Source organism: Calliphora vicina, chromosome 3 (genome assembly GCF_958450345.1).
Source record: "Calliphora vicina chromosome 3, idCalVici1.1, whole genome shotgun sequence".
Lineage (NCBI taxonomy): Eukaryota > Metazoa > Arthropoda > Insecta > Diptera > Calliphoridae > Calliphora > Calliphora vicina.
Genome location: NC_088782.1, coordinates 63,725,445 through 63,740,892, shown reverse-complemented (window position 1 = coordinate 63,740,892; position 15,448 = coordinate 63,725,445). Strand labels below are relative to the sequence as shown.

Below are 15,448 nucleotides of genomic sequence, written 5' to 3'. Positions count from 1 at the left end.
CCACAAGTAGATTCATGCTGGCATCATATACGGCCCAAGTCGTCCTTGTTGTAGCACAGGAAGGTTCATTGGTCCACCTGTTTTGTGCAGTCTCATATAGTTTCAGCTGTACAGCCATATTGCATTTAACAAGGGAAATACCAGAAAAGTAGTCGATCGCCTCCTCATTAATTTTGGCCAATTAATCCGCTATACAATTACCCTGATTTTCATCGTGTCCGGGAACCGAAATAAGCGTCATCCTAGAATGTCTCGCTATCTCATTTAGGGATACTCGGCATTCCTCTGTTAACCTAGATTCGTGAAGGCACTCGCTATTCCTTTAACGGCAGCCTTGCTATTGGTAACGCAAAAGAAGAGCACCGAACAAATCTATAAGAAAAACAGCTCGTAAAGTTAAATGCTCTGATTCATTTGAGCTCAGAGCCAAAGTTCATGCTGGGTAGAAGTCGTATAAAATTCAGAATGTTTGAGATCGCAATGCGGTAAAATTTTATAAAAAACTGTGATGATTGATAAAACCTATCTACTGGAAGACTTTTCACAATTTCCGGGTCAAGATTTTTATGAGGCTGATGGACGAGAACAATACCGGACAAAAAAAAATTCTCAAGAAGTTTCTTGTGTGGCAGTTTTTTCTTTCAAAACTGCTTTGAAATTGTATTTGGCTCAGAAAATATGTATATAAAAATAAATTAAAACTTAGTTCTGACGTTAAACATTCGTGACGTTATTTAAAATATGAACAATTAAAATTTTGCAAACATCTCTTCGAAATAAAATTTATATAATCTGCCACATAAAATCCCATCATGGAAGTTGCCCAAAAACAAGAAAAAGGAAATACGAGCAAACAAATTTTGAGCATCATTGCCAAAATATTTTAAGTACGATCAGGCTATAAATATTGTAATTACATACATTAAGACACACATACATACATACATAAATATTTATATGCATAAATATGTACCTCTGTGCATACAATAATATTTATTTATTTATTTAAATTTCTTATTTGTTTTTGGTTTAAATATTTGTTCATAGTTAGTTTTTTTTGCTACTCCTGCTACGGTGTTAGTTACTGTGACAATAGCAATTATTTGCACCAACATAAATTCATACGTTTGTAAATACGAGTGTGTCTACACAACCAAGCACCAACATTATGTACGACTATTATATTTTTATATTTGTTTAAACATTTTGACCACTTTTCTTGCCAACAAACTGTTAATCTGTGTACTCTTCCATAACCTCCAAGCGAAATAAACAAAGCAAACAAAACAAGCAACAGCAGCGCAATATCAACAACTATCTACATACTTTGTATGTAACCAAACAATTTCAGGCTTCTTTCTTTATGGGTTTTTCATCTTTAGATTTTGGTTAAATAATCCACATTGCATCGCCAACACTCTGGTGTTTGTTACCGGCAAAACCACCAGCACACCACCGCCACAACTAACTAACTCGACAGCCACCACCATCATCATCGACGTCATTGTTATCAACAACATCACTACTGTTGTTTGCAAATGCCAAAAAGTTTTTGTTGCTCTTTAGTACCCTACATTAGATAAATGAAATTTTTGAAGTGATGAAAAGATTTGCCTGCCAAAAGTTAGTCAACGTTTTTTTGGCTTCGAAAATGTAGAATTTTGTGCCCACAAAGCGTCATATGCTGGAAGTTTTGCTTCTTTTATATTTTGAAAAGAAGTGCCGCTGAAGTACACTGATTGCTCATCGAAGCTTATGGTAAATGTTTCATCGGTTTTAAGCAGCAATTTCATCATCCTAAAGCAGGGAAATTGGGTACCATACGAATTGAAGCAGAGAGACCGGAAACGCGATTTTGAATGTCTGAAATGCAGCTTGAACGCTACAAAAGAAAATCATTTGTGCACCGAATCATTACTTTCGATGAAAAATAGATCCATTCCGATAGCCCGAAGCGTAAAAGAAGCCCGGCGAAACAGTCGAATCGACACCAAAGTCAAATATCCATGGCGCTAAGGTAATGCTCTTTGTTTGGTGGGACCAAAAGGGTCCTATCTATTATGAGGTGCTGAAATCTGGATATACCATCACAGGGACCTGTTCCGACGCAAGTGAATCGTTTGAAGCGAGCATTGGCCGAAAAACGCCCAGAATATTCGGCCAGACATGAAACCGTAATATTCCATCATGACAACGCTAAGCCACCTGTTAAAAAGTATTTAAAAATATGTGGTTGGGAATCCTTATAGTCCAGAGCTTGCCCTGTACGACTACTATTTGTTTCGATCGATACATAACGCTCTCTCTGGGATACGCTTCACTTCAGAACAGAGTATCCGAAATTGGCTTGATTCATTCTTGACCGAAAAAAAGATGAGCAGTTCTGTTGGCGCTGAATTCATATTGCCAAAAAGATGGGAAAAGGTCATTGTACAAATGTTCCAAAATAGAAGCTCAAACTATAAAAAAATCCCGCATTTTTAAGTCATACGCCCAATATAATCGAATCATTCGATTGTCAACAAATGAACTTTTACGAAGGAAGCTTATAAAGAAATTCCCGAAATTTTTTGACTAAAAATTTAACGGCAAGTTCTAAAACATATAAGTTACTAAAAATAAAAACCGCGTTCAAAAAATATACCGCATTTATAAGTCATACACTTGGAAAATAATAAGAAATTTTTTAAATATTAATTTCAGAAATACAATTGGAAATGGTGTATGCATATTTAGACCTTTCCATTGAAACAAGTATTTAATTATTTGTTGGGCTATTGTTAAAAACACAATAGGTTTATCCACGAAAAGCCTATTGGCAAGATGATAGACCGGGTCAACAAATCCTTGGATTCCTGCGAGTAGTGTGGTGAATGCTTTCGATCTTGGAAAAGTTGATACGATCGTACTTTTTATACCCTTCACCTTCGTGAGAAGGGTATATATAAGTTTGTCATTCCGTTTGTAATTTCTACATTTTTCATTTCCGACCCTATAAAGTATATATATTCTGGATCCTTATAGATAGCGGAGTCGATTACATGGCTTAATCGACTCCGCTATCTATAAGGATATATGTCTGTCTGTCTGTTGAAATCAATTTTCTGAAGACCCCAGATATCTTCGGGATCCAAATCTTCAATAATTCTGTCAGACATGATTTCGAGAAGTTTCCTATTTAAAATCAGCACAACCGGTCCACAAATGGCTGAGATATGAGGAAAAAACCAGGACAACCTCGATTTTTGACCTATGTCTGGATTACTAAGTCATTAATGTAGACAATATGGATATCTAATGATAGATATTTCAAAGACCTTTGCAATATGTATATAAAACCATAGTATGTTGGACCTACAATGGGTCCAAATGGGAAAAATATTTTTTAACCCGATTTTTTTCACCAAAAGTTTTTTTTCGATAAATATTAAAAAAAAAATTGTAAAACAACAAACATTTTTTTTTTAAATTTAAAAAAAAAAAAATTCATATTTAAAAAACAAAGTTTTAAAAAAACAATTCGAAACATTTTTTTCTACAAAAAATTAAAAAACTGAAAAAATTAAAATTTGTTTACCTAAAAATATTTTAATTTTTATTTTCAAGTATAATTTGGTGAAGGGTATATAAGATTCGGCACAGCCGAATATAGCTCTCTTACTTGTTTTTATATTATTTTATAATGAAAAGTACCTTCTTCCGAGACTTATTTTATACTTTCAAACAATGTTTAGTATTCTATATGAGCAGCCGCAGAACAAAAGGTACTTTTTCGATTTTTGTTTACAAATTGATTTTTTGGTATTTTTGTAAACTTGGATTGAAATCTTCTAGAAAAAATCAATTTCCCAAAATTTTTAAATTTTCAAAAAAGTACATTTTTTCTGTGGCTACTCATATATAAAGACTAATTTTAAATTTCCTGTAGACTCAGAATGATTTTCGGATATAGCTGACAATTTTCTATAAAATATCTTGTTTATAACTATATTTTCTATAGAAAATCTTGTGTATAGCACATTTTTCTATAGAAAATCTTGTGTATAGCACATTTTTCTATAGAAAATCTTGTGTATAGCTGAATTTTCTATAGAAAATCATGACTTTATATTGTGTACAGCAGTATTTTTTATGTAAAGTTTAGTGTAATATTGTGTATAGCTGCATTTTTATGGAATTCTTGTATATAACAGTATTTTCTATGAAAAATCTTGTATATAACTGTATATTCTATATAAAATCTTGTGTATAGTAGTATTTTTTATGGAAATTTAGTGTATTTTCTATAGAAAATCTTTAATATAACAGTATTTTCTATATAAAATCTTTTATATAACAGTATTTTCTATAGAAAATCTTGTGTATAATAGTATTTTCTATGAAAAATATTGTGTATTTTCTATATAATATCGTGTGTATAATAGTATTTCCTATAGACAGTCTTCAGTATAACAGTTTTTTTCTATAGAAAATGTTCAATATAACAGTATTTTCTATAGAACATCTTCCGTATAACAGTATTTTTAAAGATGATTTTCAACACAAAACTACGATGATATGAAAATAAATTGAAGTTTTAAATTTTAGTACTCTGAGGTTGGAAAAAGTACTATTTGAATATTATTTTGATACCGAATGAATTTTTAATTTTCCATCCCTGCTATGGATGTTCATAATTCTTAGGGACTTGGTGTTCCTGTCATGGTTTTCGATTATACCTTTCAGTAAAATATCGTTTTCCATAATTGAATACAGTTTTTTTTAAACACTCTTATAAAGGATTACCTTAACCCCTTGTGGATCAAGGCTTTAAATCGTTGAAAAAGTTTTAATCTTTGTATGAAATATGGAAAATATGGACTTCAGGAAGTTATTTACAAAATTGTATCTTTGTGGAGGAACTGCAAAGAACCGAAAAGGACCTGCAAGGATCCGAAAGGGACCTGCTGCCGTTGGGTCAGCATCAGCCAAATGATAAAAAAAACTCATTGATTTTTGTTTCAATTTTATTAATATGTATATTGATTAGTTTTGTAACTTTTATAACATTTTCTATTACAAGTCTATTTTATGGTATTTTACGAAAAAGTATTTTATATCATTGCAACATAAATAAACACTTCAAAGTACTTTTGGGAAAAAAGTGTCAAAATATGTTTTGTTTTCATTTTATAAGCTTATTATTGTTATGGTACTTATAAGTACCGTCGGTCGCCAAAGGGTTAATATTGATATCTCATCAATTAACCAGTGAAGCTTTAAATTATCTTCATATGAAGTCTCTTGTCTACAAAGTGACTATGACAAATATGTTACTCAGTATGACAGATGAAGAGAAAAGCCCAGTGATATGCAAAAAAACGATACAAGTCATTTCTGAGTGTGGTATTCCTGCAAAGATGGTGTGTCTTTGAGATCAATAGAAGCTCCAAATCCTACATGATCCTTGCATATGTTGACGATATTGCTACTAAGTCCTTGTGTGTGTGTATTTCAGCATTAACAAATAATGGGAATAACTCACCTTCAATGTAGGGAATTTAAATGATCAACCACATCCACACAATATTCGTTAACCAATTTTTTGGGGTGGCGTTTAACAGTTGTGAACAATTGTGAGCATTTGTTATTGTTACTTTGTGCATATTATTGTTGGCTAACTAACAATAATAATACTTACCATTATTGTCTATATTTTTTTTCTCCCAACCATTTAGTCAGTCCATGTGGCTGGCAGTCTTTTTGTCTTGTCTATCTTTTATCTGCTGGCTGAATAAATACGAGTATAAATATTTGGTTACTTAAATTTGTCTTTAGATTATGTAATACTTGTACAATATATATTTGGTAATAAATTTTCTTATTTAAATTTATGTTTAATATTAATATTAACTACTATGTATGTGAGTGTGTATAGCTAAAGAGATAGTACGTAGTGGCTATTTCAAGTGGTTTTGTTTAATTTTGGCAAAACGTTTTAATTGTATTTATAGGATTTTAAATATTGAAACAAAATCAACTTCATTCAAATATTAACAAGAAATCAATAAAAGGATACTATTTACATATTTCCTGAAATTTTGTTATCAATTTCATGATTTTATTAAAATATTAACAAGACATCAATAAAAGGACATATTTACTGAAATTTTGTTTTCATTTCTATGTGTTTATTGATTATAACCACCACCAAAAATATGGGGGTCATTCCGTTTGTATACAACATCAAAATATTGGTTACATATAAAATCTTAAGACGATCTAGCTATGTCCGTCCGCCTGAATGTTAAATACGACCATATCGTAGAGGGAAGGACCTAGGTTCCAGCTTCTATGACCATCCTTTCGACTAGTACACCAGTTTTCAGATATTAAAATCATTGTGATAATCTACATGTTCTTTATGATGCGTTAGATGTTTATTTTTTACATTTTAAAATAATCTTTCCTTTACAATATGTAACTACAATGTACTTCGGATCATGTTCATATTGAATTGGATATGGGAGAATCCATATCAAAGTGGACAGAAAACTGCTATTTTCGGATTTGTCATCTTCGATTATAATGAAATTTATCACAGATATTACGGTTCGAAAGGGTTTCTCAAATCAATGACTTTTTCATCGGAAACCCATTCCATTTCAAAAATATCGCGATTTGAAAATGGAAGAATTTGTTAAAATTCTTAAAAATTATATACACATAATTGCCCATAACATTGAAACTACTCAAAGTCCAACATAATTTTTGATTCCATTTTAAAGCCAAAGATATTGTCCTTAAAATGGTGTGAATAATATTGTTTACCTCCCAAAGGTTAAAGGTCAATTTTCGTTTTTCTTTATACTCCTGAACTAATCGAGTCTCCATCGAAATTTTTTGCACGAATATAGTAGAGAGTGTAGGGTATCCTCACACCGCGATCTTTGATATTTTTTACATTGAAATATGTACTCCGAATATTGACCTTTAACCTTTTGGAAGTGAATAATTTTATTCGCACCATTTTAAAAACAATATCTTTGCCTTTAAAATGGAATCAAAAATTATGCTGGTCTTTGAGTAGTTTCAAAGTTATAGGCAATTATGAGTATGTACATAATTTTAGACAATTTTAACAAATTTACCAATTTTCAAATCGCGATATTTTTGTATCGAAATGAGTTTCCATTGAAAAAGTCACTGATATGAGGAACATATTAAATATATTATGTATGTGGTAAATTTCATTAAAATCGGATATGGTAAATCCGACTGCTGTCCGCTTTCATATGGATCATCCCATATGTTTTTTACATTCGAAATGTATATACCACCTTGTATGTATTCTTGCTTGTCTGCAGATACACCCAGAGTCTCTGGTGGGAATCGAACCCGCAACACTCAGATTGATAGTTTAGTCCACTATCGTCTAGTCTATCTTTGCATTCCCGTGAATTTATATGCTCTTCACCATAAGTTTGTCATTCAGTTTGTAATTTCTACATTTCTACATTACATTACCATAAAGTATATATGTATATGCTGGATCGTTATAGATAGCGGAGTCGATCTAGCCATGTCCGTATGTCTCTTTGTTGAAATCAACTATCTGAAACCACCAAATCCGAAATACTGGGTGTGTTACTTAGTTATTGAACATTATAGTGTAAACAACAACGTTTTTTTGCTTCGAAAATGTTGAATTTTGTACTAACAAATCAACATATACGGGAAGTTTTGATTTACTTCTATAATTTGAAAAAAAAAACTGCCACTGAAGCACACCGTTTGCTCACCAATGCTTATTTTGATTGTGTTCCATCGGTTTCAAGAAGTGGCGATTTTGACACAGAAGGCAAAGATCGCCCAGGTCAGCTAAAAAAGTTTTAAGATAATGAATTGGAGGCATTTCTCCATGAAGATTGTTGTAAAACTCAACAAAAGCATGCAAAATCATTGGAAGCTACTCAATCAACAATATCAAAACTTTTGCAAACAGCAGGCTTCATCCAAAAGAAGGGAAATAGGTAACATATCATTGGCTTGATTCGTTCTTGGCCTCAAAATATTAGCAGTTTTTTTGGGTCGGAATTCATATGTTGCCAGAAAGATCGGAAAAGTCCACAGCTAATGGCCAATACTTTGAATAAATTTATGTTGTACAAATGTTTCAAAATAAAAGCTAAAATTTTTAAAAAGTCCCACACTTTTAAGTCATACATCCAATAAGTACACCATATTTTTAGTTGACGTTTTTGAATGGTTTAACAACAATGGTTTTTGACCGGTCTTTTCACACTCGAAGTTTTTAATCCAAATTCAATAAATTATATTTATTGTTATATTGAGAGATTTAAGTTAAATCTGAGAAAAGGCATCATCAGTTTCTAAAGAGAACTTTTTCAGATCGGAATGTAAATCGAGGACTTATATTCAAAATCCTATATCTTAAAAAACACAAACTGCTAATAATATAGCATAAAAAGAAACAAGTAAGAGTGCTATACTCGGCTGTGTCGAATCTTATATACCCTTCACCAAATTATACTTTAAAATAAAATTTTAAAAATTTTTAGGTAAACTAAATTTAATTTTTTTTCAAAATAGTTTTTTTAATTTATTTTAAAAAAGTTTTTTCCAAATTTTTTAATTTCTAAATTTAATGAAAAAAAAAAAATTTATTTATTTTCTAAATTGTTTTTTAATTTATTTTAAAAAAGTTTTTTCCAAAATTTTTTTTTAAATAAAACTTATGACCAAAAAATTTGTTGATGAAAAAAAAATTCGGGTTTTTTCCTGATTTTGACCCATTGTAGGGGTCAAAACCACCAACAATTTTGATGATGAAAAAAAAATTCGGTTGAAAAAATATTTTTACCGATTTTGACCCATTGTAGGTCCAACTTACTATAGCCTTATCTACATCGTTGCAATGGACTTTGAAATATCTATCATTGGATATCCATATTGTCTATATTAATGACTTAGTAATCCAGATATACATAGATCAAAATTAGGCCAAAAATCGAGGTTATCTCGTTTTTTCCCCCCTTATATCTCAGCCATTTATGTACCGATTTTGTCGATTTTAAGTAGCAACAGAGCCGAAAGAATTCCCGATATGTTGATGTATGAATCATGAATGTAAGTTATTTGGGGGCTACGGAAAATTGATTTCAACATGCAGACGGACAGACGGACGTGGCTATATCGACTTCGCTATCATTAACGATCCAGAATATATGTATATACTTTGTGGGGTAGCAAATGAAAAATGTAGAAATTACAAACTTATATAAATAAGAAATCCTCAAAAAATCACGACAAATTTGTTTGGGAAATTTCTAGAAAATATTAACTGAGGTGTTAAAAACATGTTGTGATACCCTATGAAATTTCACCAAAAATACAATATAACAGTACATTTTATAATTTTTTAAATATTTTAAACATTATAAACAAAATGTTGATATGTAAATAACAACTAGCACTAGTTGTATGGTTTATATTTAATTTAGTTGTATACAAATCAATTTAACTTTAAAATTAAACACTTTACAACACGAAATACTGCGTGTACTCGTTAAAATAACATTTGCAGCATAATTTCTCATTAAAATCAAATCAAAACAGTTTTTTACAACTAGATAGTAAATAAATACTGGTAATTTTTCAACACATGCAGGAGGGAGGAAGTACTGACCAAGTGTAAATATTTATGTGTTTTTTTTTTTAAAATAAATAATTATAATGTTTATATGATATGATGGCTGATAATTCTAGCAATTACCAAACACGAAATACCTTTTTAACATAATTGGGTTACAAAGTGTAAATATTAAAAAAATGGTGGTGTTTACGAGTATTACGAGGAAGACTTCAAATTTAATGAAAAGTAGAAACATTTTTGTGGGAAATTTTATGCCAAAACTAAAGGTTTCTCCTATATGGGAGCTAGGGTCCATTATATATTTGGTCACTAAATTGATCTTCATACCAATGTTTATAAGGGATCTATGGATATAGGAGTGGAAGCTAAGGTTCATGTAAGATGGGTAGATGAAATCTTACATAGAACGCTTTCAATCTATTAAAATAGAGATCATCGTTGGATGCCAAATTTTAGCGAATGACCCAATTAATAATTGAGATCTTTCATTATTTAAGGAAAATTTCTGCACCAATATTTTGAAAGTCAGCATTTTAATTTATTTTATCTCCTAAGAAGAGATAACTTCATTTATCTCCCATTATCTATTATGCTTTTGTTTAACAACTAATTGGCATAATTTTTCCCATCTTAATTTTATCCACGATCTGTGTGGGTTGGAATCTGTGTGATAAGTAGTCGCACTTACTGCATCTTCTCATCTGACATTAGACAAACTAATTTGTTACCATACAAACTTATACACATACTCTTAGATATGGATGTCTAATTATAATATTAAAAGAAACAAAAGTGAAAGTATTTTAATATTTTTTTTTTTAGTTTCATGTACAATTAAACTATTGTTTTTGCTCTTATTTTACATGAGATTTAGCAAAGATTACAGCGCTTTCTAAAAGATTTTGCTTAAAATGCAAAATGAGTTGCAATGTTTAAATTTAAATGTGTAACTTAGTTACATATAATAATAAAATATAATTAAGTTGTTAAAGATGAAATAAAAAATTATATTATTAAATATAAGTATATTTGACCACGCCTAAATCATCCCATCTTTTGTAGTATGACCAATACGTTAGAGTGAAATGATACAAAATTTGTTGCATAGTGTTTTAAAAAGGAACTGTAATTTTTTTTTAACAAACACAATCTGCGAAGCGTTTTGCTTGTCTGCAGTTCACCCAGAGTCTCTGGCGGGAATCGAATCCGCAACCCTCAGATTAATAGTTCATCACACTATCGACTGGTCTATCGGGGCACCCTATTTTATTTTATTTATCATATGCTCTCCAATACGGCATTTAACAGATTTTTTCATTGAATAGACCAGTTTACCGATAGTTCGCTAAGGAACCGATTATCAAGTTAGACAACAGGGAAAGAGACTGAGGTTGTTTTAGTACATTACACAACAAACATTGCTTTACAATGGCCGCTGTAGGTTTTGGGTCCTCATCTTGTTATAAGTACCAGCTTCCAGATAGACTAATTTTGGCTACTTCAAATTATCCTTTAATATATTGAAATACATTTCGTTGTCCCAATGAAATTGAATTTGCCCACCCACAAAAAAATTCGGGTTAAAAAATATTTTTTCCGATTTTGACCCATTGTAGGTCCAACTTACTATGGTCTTATATACGTCGTTGCAAATATCTTTAAAATATATATCATTAGATATCCATATTGTCTATATTAATGACTTAGTAATCCAGATATAGGTCAAAAATCGAGGTTGTCCTGGTTTTTTCCTTATATCTCAGCCGAGCAAGCGGATTTGGGTGGGATTGCAGTTTCAGTATATATTTATCGCGGACTTTCTTAAACTCGTCCTCCACTAGTGGCACTTCCAAGTCCCTGTGGATGTTTTCATTTCTTATGTACCATGGTGCACCCGTCATGGTCCTAAGAATTTTCGACTGGGCCCCTCTGTATAAGCTCAATACTGGAATTACTGGCCGTTCCCCACAATTGGATTATATATGTCCAAATTGGTTTTAAAATGATTTTATACAGGGTGACTTTATAGTCCAGGCTTAACTTTGATTGGCCACTTATTAACCAGTGAAGGCTAGATGCTTTTAACATCATGTGAAGTCTCTTGGTTTCTATATAACGCGCCAAGTAAGTCTTCTATCTATGTGAATACCAAGGTATGTAACATAATCGGACTGAGGTATATTAACATTGTTAAGTGTGACAGGTGGACAGCATCCCCTCCTCAGTGTGAACGTAACATGTTTGCTTTTTAACTCATTTACACGTATTCTCCATTTGTTTAGCCATGTTTCCACACATCTTAAGTAGCCATCTAGTATACTAGATGCTATATATGGGTTCTCATGCGAGCTAATAATTGCAGAGTCATCAGCAAATGTAGAAATAGTCAATTCATCGCTCGTAGGCAAATCAGAGGTGTAAATCAAATAGAGGGTAGGTCCAAGAACACTTCCTTGTGGTACTCCTGCTCTTGTCACGTAATCATTGTACTTAACTGTAAATATACGGTCCGATAGATAAGATTCCAATAGTTTATGAGAAGATGGTGGCAGCAAACATTTTATTTTATATACCAGGCCTTTGTGCCATACTTTGTCGAAGGCTTGAGCGACATCCAAAAATATAGCTGAACAATATTTCTTTAATTCAAAGGATTTTCTTATCTCTCCGGTTATACGATTAACTTGTTCGATTTTCCGTAGCGTTCCCGGAAACCAAATTGATGAACTGGGATTATATTTTTCTCATTTAAAAATGGTATGATTTTCTTTTAGAACACTTTTTCGAACAGTTTCGATAAGCAAGGAAGCAAGCTTATTGGTCTATATGAGGATGGTACGGTCAAGTCCTTACCTGTCTTTGGTATCATTATTATCTGAGAAGTTTTCCAATTTGTCGGAAAAACTCCATGTTTAAAGATCGCATTAAATATTGTAGACAGCACAATTATTGCCACACTCGGTAGGTTTTTAATCATAGTAGGTGTAACAGAATCATTTCCAGGCGATTTTTTTAATATTATATTATCCTTGATTACTTCGTTAATGTCTTCTGGGCTTATATCTAATATGTCATAATTAGATAATGTTGACACAGGTGGCTCTTCAAGTTCAAAAACAGTTGTTGGCGAGTTTGGTTGAAAGACTGTATGAATCGTGTATATAAGTTATTTGGGGGCTTCGGAAAGTTGATTTCAACAGACGGGCATGGCTTAATCGACTCCGCTATCTATAAGGATCCAGAATATATAACTTTATAGGGTCGGAAAATTATATTGTGGAAATTACAAACGGAATGACAAACTTATATATAACCTTCTCACGAAGGTGAAAGGTATAACAAGTAAGAAAGTATAGCTGGACCAGCCATAAATACCCTACACTGAGTAAATCATTATTCTATTACAATTTCAATAATTTTATTTTTGTGAATGATTTTCGGAAGTAGGAGCTATGACCAATTATGAACCGGACGTCCTTAATTTCTTTCTATATGAAACTTATTTTTGTTAAATTTTGGAATCCGAATAAAATTTAACAAAAATAAATTTCATATAGAAAATAATCAGGCGACCCAATTTCAGGACTATCCGTCCATAACTCCCACGTGGGCCTTATATTAGAGCTATATGACCAATTATGAACAGATCGTCCTGAAATTAAGTCGTGTGATTTCTTTCTATATGAAAAAGGAAGTAAAATATAACCCTAATAATGTGAATAGCTTCCGGAATTGTTGCTTGATCTACGATTAATGTTTTGCAAAATCAAATAATGTTTTATTCACACCGAAAACGAAAGTTTGGAATCACTTTAAAATTCTTTTCAATTAATCAATTCACATCTAATAAGTATGAGAAAATATTTTTAGTGCAAAAACTCTTTTCCTCACAATATTTCTTTTTATTAGTTTTATCACATTGCTTTTATCTCGCATGAATGTCATGTACATAACTACATATATATTTAGTTTGTAGTTTTTCCCCATTTATCTTAAATCTCCTACTGATTTATATTGACAAATAACGATGCTAATATACTATTATGTTCGACATTAGTTTTTTATCTTTTATTTCTTTTCATATTGTTTTAATAGGTGGAAACCAGTTGTGACATGTATCGTGCTGTTATGGAGGAAGTGGCAAGATTTCTTGAACGTTACCAAAGTCAAAAGCAACTTCAACAACAACAGCAACAACAGCAATTGCAACAGCAACAGATGGCGGCACAGAAACACAACAACACCATCAACATAAACATCAGCAATAGCAACAACAACAGCAACAGTAATAAAATGGAACAAATTCCACGCTCAAAAAGTCTGTTTCAGGTTTATGTAGCCGGAGGTCATGAGAAGTCTGCTAATGGTAACAGCAATTTGGATGAGACATCAACATCTTTATCGTCGACTTCATCAACGTCAACGTCATATTTGCGTGCACGTAGTAGCACCAATCTAATAGATTTGAAACATCAGCAATTAAACGGCAATTGCAACAGCAAGAGCAATGATGATCATAACTATGAGACATGTCTGACACCATCTCAATCATACAGTGCCTTTAAAGATTTTACCTGGTGAGTATAAGCGGGAAAAATTAATACAAATTTTATTTAATGAATTTTCTTTCATCTCTCCAACAGGCGTCGTTCACCGAAAAAATCGGACTCACGACTAAACACTGCCAAAGATGATGTCGAAGAGAAACTGAATCAGGAAGCCTTTCGTCTTTTACGTACCATACACAATTTGCTAAATACTTCACAACATCAGCCGGACTTGGCTCATCATCGTCATTCCTTAGCTCCGGCTGCGGCCCTACAAATGGGACGTCTATCCAAAGCCCTGTCCACCACATCGGTAATGACACTGCCGGGACCACCAATGCTCAATTCGACAAGCCTTACCATAGGCGCTAACAGTGCAGGCTCCTCCACACCCGACTCATCGACCGCCTCGCCCACCATATCGACTGCCAACAATGCTGCCTCCAATAATCTTGCCCCCGAAATGCTTTTCTTGCGTTCTGCCAATATGCGTGATTCTCGCTTATCTCTACGCAGCTCAACCGATAGTTCAGTTCATTCCACCTCATCGGCCGCTTCGTCGGCCTCGTCTAAAGTGGAGACAGATGAAGAACACTCGACACCATTTCACTCGCCCCCTAATGCACTAACACACAAACAGCATCATCATTTAGCTGGTTCTAGCACAGAAGATGAAAGTGGCTTTAGTTCCATTAGTTCATTCCCCGATATTGGTGTACCTCTCAGTTCCACACTGCTGTCAAGTACACCCAGCAGCAGTAAAGGTCGCTCAATGGCCAAAGAACTAAAATCACTGAAAGCTAACGAAAGAGACAGAGATTTACAAACTACCGACAGTCGCAATTCGACTCTAAAAGCCAATGTGGTAGGTTTGCCCTTGAACTCTTCGCAAGACATGTCGCATCGTTGGGACTCACCCTCGAAGACATATCACAATGCCAGCAATAAATTTCAACGATTTTCTGCTTTAGCCAACGAAGATTCCAATACCGTTTTATGGGTTTAATTTCGTTACGACTCGATTTAATATTTTTTATTATTATTTAATAAATTCATTGATTTGAATATTTTTTGTAAAATATTTGTATTTTCCCATGTATTAAGTTAAGTGTTGCTTTTAATATTTTAAATATTTATAGTTATTGGTCTTTTTTCAAAAAAAACATACCTACTATATATTTTTATTTTATTAAGTTAAATATAACACACGTGTTGTATTTTTATGTATTAAATATTGTTCAGTTTG

At 32.4% G+C, this 15,448-nt stretch overlaps 1 protein-coding gene across 2 annotated transcripts in view; it reads left to right on the top strand.

The window, feature by feature from the left end:
- LOC135955119 (rho GTPase-activating protein gacU) overlaps window positions 1-15,211 on the top strand; it is a 173,479-nt gene extending 158,268 nt beyond the window's left edge. For both annotated transcript variants that reach the window (XM_065505426.1, XM_065505425.1), the window contains 2 exons: window positions 13,751-14,232; window positions 14,299-15,211. In XM_065505426.1, the coding sequence (XP_065361498.1) occupies window positions 13,751-14,232; window positions 14,299-15,208 (1,392 nt within the window). In that variant the 3' untranslated portion in view covers window positions 15,209-15,211. The remainder of the gene's footprint in view (window positions 1-13,750; window positions 14,233-14,298) is intronic.
- Window positions 15,212-15,448: the final 237 nt, after the last annotated feature.